Below are 12,450 nucleotides of genomic sequence, written 5' to 3'. Positions count from 1 at the left end.
AGCCCTATAATCTTCTTTTTGCCCCAGGCCACTGCCATTTTTGTAGGTCAAAAGGGGCCAAATATCAGGATTTCATACAGTTCAACCTACGTGTAATAATGTTCCTTTTCTTTCCTTGATTACTTCTGGTGAATTTTTAATATTCAAAGGTAAGATTATTTAAAATACACACACATTTACATGTATATGCTTATACCGATCCGATTAGGCAATGGGAGAAGTTTCTATAATCCTGCCCCGTGAAATATATTCCCCAGATCTTTTCGAAGTATAAACCAAGACAATCCTTTGTGTGGAGCTCGGTAGTTGCTTCCCACTGCCAGAACTACCTTGGCCAAGAAGGCCTGCAGGTCTGGTCCAGGCTGTCTCTCCCATCTCCCATCCATCACTTCTGCAGACCCTTCTTTCATTCCTTCAAAGCCTGTCTGCCTCGGGGCATCTGCTTCTGGTCCTCTCAGTTCCTCAGCCTGGAATTCTCCTCTTCTAGCTCACCCCAGAGCTGCTGTCTTCTCACCCTTCAGGACTTTCTATGCTTTCAGCTTCAAGTCACAGAATACCCAGTTCAAGTAGTGTGGGTGACAGGGACACCCCAGGGATAAGGAACACTCTCTTGTTCAGTGTTGTTTCTGCAGTACCTGGGAAAGCTATCGTGGAACTAAAAGAACACTCAAAGCTATCACGTAGAAGGAGGGTGTGTGTCTTGAGTTGCTCCACTCCACAAAACACGATGACAAATGGTCCAAGTGTTTCAGTCACCCTAGCAGTTCAAGGTCAAGGAAGCATTTTCAGTGAGGTGAGAGGCCCTGACCTAAGAGCTGCTTGAGTGAAGGCTTTAATAGCATCCGTGACACCAGTTGTATGGGGTCTGTGTGTGGGTGGGGGGTTTAGAAACGCAGCAACTCCAAGGCTCCCTCAAACCCTAACATTTCACATAAACCATAAGCTCCGCTGGCATTCTTGATCAGTTCCGCTTTGCATCAGAAAACAGAAGGCGATGGCTTCCTTCAGGCACAACTACATTTATCCTAAAGTAATGATCAGTTTGCTATTTCCGCTCATCACAGGAAAAGACCCAGAGTTTAGATGTCAACAGGGATTTCTAGCCTAGCAGGTGACCCTAGCAAAGTCATATTCAGTGAGTTCCAGTCTTTCTTGTTCCGCTCCTGAGTCTAGAATCAATTTGGAAATCAAAATAGTCAGAAAGATGGGAGATTAAAATGCCGGCTTTCTTATTAGTGGAGAGTTTGGTGTTAGATTTGCAGCCGGGGCTGCTCCTACAGCTGACGGCACCAAGAAATAGGTAGCACGCTCGCTGGGCGGGTGGCTCCTGGGGCCAGACCGAGAGGCTGGGCCCGCGGTGCTCCCTTCTTGCTGCCAAACTCACCCGCCAAGCAGCTCACTCCTCTCTGGTGAACAAGGGTGTGGGGCACCGCGAGAGAAGGCGAGACCCTACTGTAGCTGAGATGCCTCCGCGTGACCTACGCGGCGGGAGAACGAAAAGCCTTCCACCCGCGCAAACGGCCAACCTAACCTTGCCCGGTTACTGAGAGGATCAAACAGGTAACAGGTGCTTTCACCACAAAAACCCGAAAGCTCCGGATCCCAGACACGGCATCACTCCTGGCAGGCAGCTCTACAGCCTCCCGCGCACAAACACACACTTGGTAAGTGTTGCTGCCACTTGCTGTTGTTGGCTGCCTGAGACGCTGCCTTTAGAGACACATCTACTTCAGCGACGTGTTCTGGAAGCTCTGGTGTTTGCTTCAAAACAATCTCGTCACTTTGGGCCACATAACTGTACAGAGAAGAGGTAAATGGCCAGCTAATCTCCCCGAGATCACCTCCTCCTTTCCCACATCACTCCACACTGTTAATACAGTTTTTAATCCATATTTATCTACTCACTGAATCCTCAGGAACACATTTCCTTTCCCCATCCTAAAACTAATTATGTGTTTTGAGTCATCCCATGTGTGCCAGCAACTAGACACAGAGCTGAATAGCAGTGGAGGGCAGATGGAAAACGGCTCAGGGGCGCCATCAGAATGCCCACAGCGGGAACCAGCAGCGACAGAGATGGCAGCACTCACCTCGCCTTCCTCGGTAACGTCAAGTGTTCCGCTTGGTGTACTGTACCCTGTCTGCAAAGACAAGCACGATGTCACCTTGCCAGTGAATGCCATCTGCACGCAGGGTGTTGGGTCAGTGCCTGTGGAAACGCCCTCGCCTTGAGAGATGCCGAGCACTGAACTGCTGTCACCAGCGTCTCCGCAGCCTGGGCACTGACTCGGCCCCAGGACGCCTACTGCTGCACCGGTCCACACTCTCATGAGACCTCCGTACAGAGTCTGGACGGCCCCCAGCCTTCCAGTGACTTACCCACGATGTCCTCTCGTCCCCTCGCCTGTTTCCCATCCCCACAGACGCCAGCTAGGAAGACAGGTGCTGTGACAGGAGAGCACGCGGCTGCGTACGCTTCCCCCAGCACCACGCACAGCACAGGCCCAGCTCCCAACACAGGACAGGCCGACTCCAGATGTGGCAGGGAGCCTCCATCAGCCTGTCCCAGACGGGCACTCAAGGGCTCGGTGGAACCCACACCGCGCATGACCACCAGCACACTCCGAGGGCATGGCAGTACTCACACACAACACACAAATCCTGAGTCTCAGTGTTCCCTGGGCTTAGAGTTTCTGCACAACTCAGTTTAAGCAGATACCTGACTACCCGAGGCCGGGTGGCCTGGCTAACACCAGCAGACATTCAGGGAGCTCAGCCTTCACGCTGAGTCTGACGGAACAGGGCCCTTTGACCAGGTTGGTGCCAAGGCTTTTAGGATGGCCAGTCCAATGGATGCCAAGTTCAGAGAGAGGGGCTGTCTGCTTGGCCTCGGCTCCCTTCACAAAGCAGGCGTGGGAACGTTTCCTCCCTTTGGCATCCAGAACCTGTGCTCCCCACTTGCGAATGCCCCCAAGAGTAACAACTGTCCCTTTCCTGTCCCATGGATGTCGCACTTCCAAAGCACAAGTGCCAAGCAGACTGAGCCCCCAAAGCAGTGTAGCGCCGGCTTCTCTAACCACCACCTACGCGGAATGCAGGCTATCCTTTCCTTTCCGAAGCCAGTGTACCAGGACCTACCTCAACACCAGCCAATGGGGGGGACAGACGACTGTCTCAATCACAGAAGAAGCATTCAGAGACTCACCTGTCACACGCTCAGCACCTAGTCCTCATGTTTTCCTCACTCTAAAAGGGCAGTCAGCTGAAACTGAGCAGCTGTATCGTCCGGCCCACTTGACAGCAGATGCGAAGAGGACCCCACTGCTTTTTAAATACAAACAGACTACAATAGTTCTAACACGAAATGAACCAGCCTGTCTTGAAGGGATGCCCTTCGGGTCACGCAGGTTAAGCACCAGAGCTATTACACAACATCAGCGTCTTCGGCTTGCAGATCACCCTATAATTATATCTCCAGATAAGCCGAAGCTCAAATCTCCTTTCCATTAGAACGATAAGATCCATGCCCACTGTCAACTCTGTAATAACAGAAAAGACAGACGTGCTGTCAACAGAACACTATTTAGCATCAAGCACAGCGTATTCCAAATCTCCCATGACGACTGAAGGTCAAATACGGCTCCCCTGCAACAGATTTGGTGACAATAATCAACACGTCACCCTGAAAGCAGGAGAAGCCCAATCATCCATGTGATCCGAATCCCCAACAAGGGCCACAGGTTTCCCACGGAAAACGCTGTTTTTGCTTTTGCACATTACAGAAGGGCCAATCCCACTGGCCCAAGCGTGAAAGTAAGCCTGCTTGCTTACATGCAATTGCCAGCAGGCAGTAAAAACCTAACTCCATCCCACACCCCAAGCACAGTTACACTTCTGCTCTCAGGCAGACCCCCTGCAGCTTCAAGAAGGGATTCTTCGGACCCAGGAAACAGACTCTGCAAGCTCCAAACAAACAATAGCAGTGGAGGCTTCTTCAAAGTCCTATTCGTTTTAGCAACACGTAAACACGACACAGCAAACCATTCTAAGAAAACATAAAAAATTTCAATGTATAAAAATTTGACATAATCTTACATGTTTTACAACAAAAGTTCTTAAATTGCTGTCCCTAGAGCACGTAGGCCCACTCTGGGATTTAGGATGCCCAGGGAACTCCCAGAAACTATATGCACATGTATGAATTTTCTAGGGAGAAGATCCACAGCTTTCAGCTCGAGTATTGTGACCACAGGTCTCTAGCAAGCCACCATATCATAACTCCTCCTTTATGCTAGAATGTTCCATCTAGCTCCTATAGGCCTTCTTCTTTAATATCTCTACCGATTAGAAGTCTGTCTTCACTGATACACAAAGCTACAGCGTTGAGATGGGCTCATTTGTGTGTCTTCTCCACCTGCTGAAATCCTAGCGCCTTCAAAGGCCAGGTCAAACCACACTTCCCCGACAGGCTTTTCCAGATATCTCAGCCAGAATGACTCTTCCCTGCTGTGCAGTGAACTGCCACTCCACCTGTACAGTGGCACTTCTCACTCAGACTCCACACTAAAGTTACCAGTGCACCCATCTCTGCATAGTTCTTCAAGAGCAGAGACTGGCAGCATTCACCATTAAATATCCTTCCCCCACCAGCACCTGGCACAGCGCCTTGGGTATACGGTCAAAAAAGTATGTTGAACTGAATTCTTCTGTTTTGGTGTCAACAAGAGACCACTAATTTTAATCATCTAATTCTTCCCGCATTTCTAAATCATGAGTACATTTGTACACAAGCAAGGTCCATTTTGGGGCAGTTAAATGACACATCCACGCAATTATGACATCCTGATTTCTGGTCCCCGTAGCAAAGGACCTTGACACAACTAACATTTTATTTACTTCTAATAACTGCATGTGAAATTCAGTACTTAAGCAGAGCTCTTGGAATCACAGATGAGGGAGTGGAACGACTGCGTAATGAAGGCAAGCTGGTTTGAGGCCTTCCACACAAATCTCAAGACACTCCCATGCTCCCCATCGCCAGAAGCTTTGTTACAGAATTTCTGAAACACCAAGACATGACCTTTGAGGACAGGCCACTCAGGAAGGGAGAGACTGTCATTTTCCTGGTTATAAAAAGAAAAAGAAGAATAGGAAGTCTTAATGGGAATATTTGCAGGAAGTCAAAGCAACTAGTTGATTCAGATAATCCATTGCAGAGGGCAGTGTGAGGTAATGAAGTTCAAGAAATGATATGTTCAAATTCAGGAACAACTGTGATCATGCAGGAAGAGCCTTGAACCTGGAATCAAAGGACAGGATGATGGAGAGTCCTTGTTCAGTCAAGATGGAGCAGCTCCACTCCTCCCAGCCCTGCCCCTTACGAGTAAAAGTGCTCTAGAGGTGATACAACCAACAAGCACAGAGAAGAAGGTGGAAAGAAAAAAAGAAGCGTCAGCTGTGAATTCTATAGCTGACAAAGATGCCCTTCAAGAATGAAGGGGAAACAAAGACATTCTTGGACAAATGGAAGCTGAGAGAATTTGTTGTAAGCAAACCCACCCTTAATGAATGGCTAAAGGAAGTTCTCCAACCAGAAAGAAGAGGGTAACAGGAGAAGGTTTGGAACTTCAGGAAGGAAAGAACCCTCTCAAAATAGGTAAAAACAGAGATAAGTATAACAAACTGTCCTTTTTGTGAGGTTTTAAATCATATTTGATGATTGAAGTAAAACCAACTGATGTGGTGCGCAAATTATAATAGGAAATAAGACATTCACATTAAAAATGTGGGGAGCACAAAGAGATCTAATTGAAAGAAAGTTTCCAAACTTCACTTAAAGTTGTAAAGCACAGATTCCAGTGGACTGGGATAAGTTACGTATGTATATTGTAAACCTAGAGCAACCATAAAGAAAACAATATAGAGCTTTGATACACTCAAAAGTCAATCATCAATCAAAGATGGAATCCTAAAACATGTTTAAATAACCCACAGGAAGGTAAGAAACAGAAGAAACAGAAAAACAAAACATAAAAAAATACCAAAATGAGACTTACCCCCTAACATATGAATAATTACCTTAACTGTAAATGATCTAAATACACAAATTAATTGACAGATCAGCAGAGTAGATAAAGAAAATATGATGTAACAATATGCTGTCTGTAAGAAACTCACTTAAACACAACATGAGTAGGTTAAAAGTAAAAGGATGGGGTGGGGCTGGTCAGCTCAGTTGGTTAGAGTGGGGTGCTCTTAACAACAAAGTTGCCAGTTCGATCCCCACATGGGCCACTGTGAGCTGCGCCCTCCACAGCTAGACTGAAGCTACTTGACTTGGAGCTGATGGGTCCTGGAAAAACACACTTAAAAAAAAAAAATAAGTAAAAAATAAAAAAGTAAAAGGATGGAAAAAACATATACCATGAAAGCATTCATAAAAAAAAGAGAAGTGGCTATGTTAAAATATCAGATAAAGTAGACCTCCGAGCAAAGAAAATTACTAGAGACAAAGAAGGACATTACATTACATTACATTAATTACATTATATTAATTACATAATGACAAAAGGATCAACCCATCAGGAAGACATAATCCAAAATGTTTACACACCACACAATAGTCTCAACCTACTTGAAGCAAAAATTGATTGAGCTAAAGGAAAAATAGACAAACCCACAATTATACAGTTGACTCTTGAACAATAAGGGTTTAAAATGCCCAAGTCCACTTATATGCAGATTTTTCCCCCATGTAAATGTATTTTCTCTCCTATATGAATTTCTTAACATTTTCTTTTCTCTGCCTTACTTTATTATAAGAATACAGCATGCAACATACTAAGTATGTGTTACTCACAGTTGTGTTACTGGTATGGCTTCCAGTCAACAGTAGACTATTAGTGGGTAAGTTTTGGGGAGTCAAAGGTTATGCGTATTTTTGACTGTGCGGAGGGTCAGCACCCCTAACTGCTCGTTGTTCAAGGGTCTGCTGTAATTGGAGGCTTCAATACCTCACTGCTCAGACTGCGCAACAGAACCATTAAATCAGGAAGGATACAGAGGAACGGAACACCACTGCCAACCAACAGGATCCATTTCCCCAAATATCAGAACACATTGTTTTCACGTGTCTATAGAACATTTACCACCACAGGCCCACAGAATATATACCAAAATATTACCATGTCTGGGCCAGAAAACAAACCTCAACAAATTTAAAAGAATCGAAATCATACAAAGTATGCTCTCTGACAATAATGGAGTCATAGAAATCAATAATGGAAAGATAACAGGAAAATCTCTAAACTCTTAGAAACTACAACACACTTCTAAATAATCCATGGGGCAAAGAAGGCATTTCAAAAGAAACAAAAATGCATGTGAAACTAAATAAAAATGAAAATACAACATATCAGAATATGTGGACACAGCTAAAGCAGTGCTGAGGAGGAAACTTAGAGCACTTAAAATGCTTATGTTAGAATAATAAATAAATAATAAGTAAGTAATCTAAGTCTCTTTCAGGAAACTAGGAAAAAAGAGCAAAAATAAATCCAAAGGAAGTAGAAGAAAGGAAATAATAAAGAGAAAAAAAATGCAACTGAAAACAGAAAAACCATAAAGAAAAATCAGTGAAACAAAAAGCTGGTTCTTCAGGGGAAAAAAAAAAGAACTCTAATAAACCTCAAGGAAGACTGACAAAAATAAAAAGAAGACACAAATCACCAATATCAGGAAAGAAACAGAAGATATGACTACTCTCACCACTCTAATTCAACATAATACTGCTGCAGTGAGGCAAGAAAAAAATAAAAGGCATACTTATTGGGAAAGAAAAAATAAAGCTGTCCCTATGTGCAGATAACATGATGATGTATGTAGAACATTCCAAAGAACGTACAGGAAAGCCTGAGAATCAATAAGTATATTTAGCAAGGTCACAGGACACAAGATTGAGACACAAACATCAATCACATTGTTGTATATTAACAATGTGCATTTGGAAACTGAAAATAAAAGCACAATATCATTTAAAATTGCTCCAAAGCAAACAAAATACTTTAATATGAATGTCACAAATCACATACAAGATCTATATGCTGATAATCACAAAATGATGAGCAAAAAAAATCAAAGATGACCTAAATAAACAAAGGCATACTATATTCATGGATTGGGAGACACCACAGGAGACATGTCAATTCTCCCCAAACTGATCTACAGGTTTAAAACAATTGCTATCAAAATCCAAACAAAGTTTTTTATAGACATAGAAAAACGTATTCTAAAATTTAGTGGAAAGGCAAAGGCCCTAGAATAGATAAGCAATCTTGAAAAACAAAAAAAAAGGGAGAAATCATTGTCTGATATTAAGGCCTACTATGTGGCTACAGTAATCAATCAACAAACAGTGCGATACCGGCAGGAGAGACATACAGATTGGTGGAATGGAATAGAGAACCCAGAAATAGACTCACACTGATTTTTGACAAAGGTGTAAAACCAATTCAATGGAAGAAAGACAGTCTTCAACAGATGTTGCTGGGACAATTGGATATCCAAAAAAACCAAAAAAATCCTTGACCTTATACAAAAATTAACTCGAAATGGATCAGGGACTTAAATTTAAACTGTAAAACTTTTAGGAAAAAAAATAGGAGAAAAATCTTTGGGATCTAGAGCTAGCCAAAGAGTTCTTAGACTTGTCATCAAAAGCATAATCCATAAAAGAAAAAAACTGATAAACTGTACATCAAAATTAAAAACTTTGCCCTGTGAAAGACAAACAGATGAAAAGAAAAGCTACAGAACTACACAGTGGAAGAAAATATTTGCAAACCATATATTTGACAAAGGACTAGTATCTATGATATATAAAGAATTCTTAAAAATTCAACAACAAAAAACGAGCAACCTAATCAGAGAACAGGTAAAAAACATGAAGATCCATTTCACCAAAGAGGATGTACAGATGGCAAATAAGCACATGAAAAGATGTTCAACAGCATTAGCCATGAAGGAAATGTAAATTAAAATGGCAATGAGATAGCACTTACACACTATCAGAACGGTTGAAAGAAAACAGTGATGACACCAAATGCTGGCAAGAATGTGGGGAAACTGGATCACTCCTACACTGCTGGTGAGAATGGAAAATGGTGTAACCACTTTGGAAATAGTTTGGCAGTTTCTTATAAAACTAAACACACAACTACCATACAACTGAGCAATTTTACCCCAGATACATGAATATTTACGTACATACAAAAATGTTCCTATTAGATTTATTCATAATAGGCAGATACTGGAAAAAAAAAAACCCAGATATCCTCCAACCTGTAAACGGTGAAATGGTGCACTGTGGTAAATCCACACCACGATACTACTCAATAATCAAAAGACGTGAACTATTGATTATCGATACATGCAACAACTTAGGTGAATCACCCATGAATTATGCTGAGTGATAAAAGCCAATTCCAAAAAGTCACATTTTGCATGAATCCACTTACACTCTTGAAATGATAAAATTACAGAACTGGAGAATAGATGGGTCATTGCCAGGGTGAGAGAGGAGGAGAGGGGAGGGAGTGGCTATAAAAGGAAGCAGGAGGCATCCTTATGGTGATGGGAATGTTCTGTATCTTTTGCAATATCAATACCCTGGCTATAACATCGTACAACAGTTTTGCGAGATACTAATACCATGGAGGGTAACTGGGTAGAAGGGACATGGGATCTCTGTATTACTTTTTACAAGTGCATAGGACTGTACAATTATCTCAACACTGAATCTTTGTTTAAACACAAGTATTATTCTGAACAGTATCATTCAAATGTCCACTATTAAAACCACCACAAAGCAATTTATTTAAAAAGTCTCTTCCCAAAGTCGTCTGTCCAAACAAAGATGGGGGGGTAATTTTGGGGTTTAGATTGAAAGCTAACTCAAACTGGTTATTGACATAGTCACAACAAATAGAGTGAGCTTAACATGGAACTACAACTGAATAAAAAACGCGGGAGGGAAAATAGGATGCTAGTTAACAAATGGTTTCTGTTGATAAGGAAGTCAGTAAAAGCTAATGTTTGCGGGCGTCGGGAAAAGGTTAAGACCGAGTTTTCTAAAACACAGTTACACACTGATTTAGATTTAAGATTCTATGCTTCTAAATATTTTTTCTGGCTCCTGAATGTTAAGAAACTAGGAGACAATCAGTCGAATCTTGATGCTCATATACACGCCGGGTGGGAGGTCCAGAAAGGCAGCGAGAACAACACCCGGCTCAGCGAGAGCAAGACGAGCAGATGCACTTTGCCCGATGATGAGGGCAGTTTTAAGCACCGTCTTTCCCCGGCGTCACCCCGGGCTCCCGGCCTTTAAGGACGAAGCTCTGGGCCGGGGCTGTGGCTCCGAGAGACTTTCGGAAGCGGTGAAGAGGACCGGGGTGTTTTCTCGTTCAAATTCTTCTCTTCGCGCCGTGAGCCTTGGAAGAGCTATTGCTATTAGAACGACGTATTTTAGCAACAGGCGCACGACGCGGGGACGCTGGTACGGGGCTCCCGACGCCGTCCTGGGGCAGGGAGGCCGCGGCCCGGAGCCCGAGTCCCGGCCCCCGGCCCCGGGGGCGCGTCTCCACCTCCGAGGCCGGAGCTCCCTCGGGGCGGAGCGGGAGAAGAGCGGGCCCCGCGGCCGCAGCCGCGGCCGAGCGTGGAGCCCCCGGCGCCGTAGGACCCGGCCCGCGGGCGCCTTCCGGCCGCGCCAGCCCCCGCTCCCCGCTCCCCGCTCGGCGCTTCCTCAGGCCCGTGGTCCGGCTGCTCCGAACGGCCGGGCGGGGGCGCGGGCGCAGCGGGACGCTGGTCCCCGCCGCCCGTCCCCCGGGCCCGAGCTCAGGGACGTCTACCACGGAACCCGTAGGCGGTGACAGCCTTTCCGGCACCGACCAGGTGCGAGGAGGGGCGCGGGGCCCGAACACCACGTAAGAGGCGCCCGGGCCGGTCCAGCGCGAGGCCTCATCCGTGCCCGCCACGCGCAGCGGGGCCCCGGGCGCGCGGAGGGACCACGTCGGCGGTTCGCCCCCGGCGCCGGCTCACGGCTTCCACAGACGCCTCGTCGTCGGGCCCTCGTTTCCTCGCGCGACGACGCGCCGCCCGCGAGCTGCCGCAGCGCCCGGGGGCAGGAGCGTGGGCGCGGCCGGGCCGGCGGGACCCGGCGCCGCGGAGGCCGGGGGCGCGGGAGGGGGCGCGGGGCGCGGGAGGGGGCGCGGGAGGGGGCGCGGGGGGGGGCGCGGGGGGGGGCGCGGGGGGGGCGGGGCAGTGAGGGGCCGGCCTTTCCGCCCCCAGGCCCCGCGCCCCACGCCCCGCGCCCCCTCCCCGCACCCCGCGCCCCGCGCCCCGCCCGGCCTTTCCGCCCCCAGGCCCCGCGCCCCCTCCCCGCACCCCGCGCCCCACGCCCCGCGCCCCCTCCCCGCGCCCCACGCCCCGCGCCCCGCACCCCGCGCCCCACGCCCCGCGCCCCCTCCCCGCGCCCCGCGCCCCGCCCGGCCTTTTCGCCCCCAGGCCCCGCGCCCCGGGAAGGGCCGAAGCGCGGACACCGAGCCGACAGACGCGGCGCCACCCCGGCCGGCGCCCGACGCGGGGGCACCTGGGCGGCCGGGGCGTCTGCGCGCAGGTGCGCGGCCGGGGACGCGGGGACACGCACCTTGAGGATGTTGTCGAAGATGGTGTCGCGGAACTCGAGCAGCGCCTTCTGGTCGAACTCGCGGCCGTGGATGATGCGCATCTGCTTGAGGAAGGTGGACTTGCCGCTCTCGCCCGCGCCCAGCAGCAGGATCTTGACGAGGCGCCGCACGGCGCGTCGCTCGCGAGCCAGCCCGGCGTCGATGTCCCGGCTGCGCCGTCGCGCCTCACGCTCCGCGTCGCGGGCCCCGCCGCCGCCCGCCCTGCGCTCGCGGGCCCCGCCGGCCTCGGCCGGCAGCAGGCAGCGGCTGAGGGTCCGCACGACGCCGGACATGGCCGCTCAGGCCATGGATCCCGCCGCGGGCGAGGCGAGCCCCGCGCCGCAGCCGGCCGCTCCCTCAGGCCGCGTCCGCCGCCGCCGCCCCGAGGCCCGCTCTCGCCCGCCGCTTGGCCCCGGCGGAGGGGCGGGGCGCCGCTGCTCGGGGCCCGACGATTGGGCAGACTGCCGCCCATACGGACGAACGCGCCTTCCGATTGGGCCATACCACGCCGAGAGGCGGGCATCCCTCCGGCCCTCGGGGCGGGATCGGCGCCGAAAGAGGCGGGATCTTTGGGGTGGGGGCGCTTCCCATTGGACACCCAGGCCGAGGTCCTTTCTTTCAGAATGAAAGGGAGGCGGGGTCATCGGAAAGGCGGAGCGGCCGCCCGCTATGACCAACTATAATTGCTCTGAGGTCACGTCAATCACGGCGAATGGGCTTGGGATTG

General features: G+C 48.7%; 1 protein-coding gene across 1 annotated transcript in view; it reads right to left on the bottom strand.

The window, feature by feature from the left end:
- Positions 1 to 12,124, bottom strand: part of GNA12 (G protein subunit alpha 12) — a 75,142-nt gene extending 63,018 nt beyond the window's left edge. The window contains exon 1 of the mRNA XM_081034864.1: positions 11,705 to 12,124. Coding sequence (XP_080890990.1) covers positions 11,705 to 12,016 — 312 coding nt within the window. The 5' untranslated portion in view covers positions 12,017 to 12,124. The remainder of the gene's footprint in view (positions 1 to 11,704) is intronic.
- Positions 12,125 to 12,450: the final 326 nt, after the last annotated feature.

Source organism: Rhinolophus hipposideros (assembly GCF_964194185.1).
Source record: "Rhinolophus hipposideros genome assembly, chromosome: 23".
Taxonomy (NCBI): Eukaryota; Metazoa; Chordata; class Mammalia; order Chiroptera; family Rhinolophidae; genus Rhinolophus; species Rhinolophus hipposideros.
The sequence above is the reverse complement of the archived record's forward strand: the minus strand, read 5'-3'. Positions and strand labels throughout refer to the sequence as shown.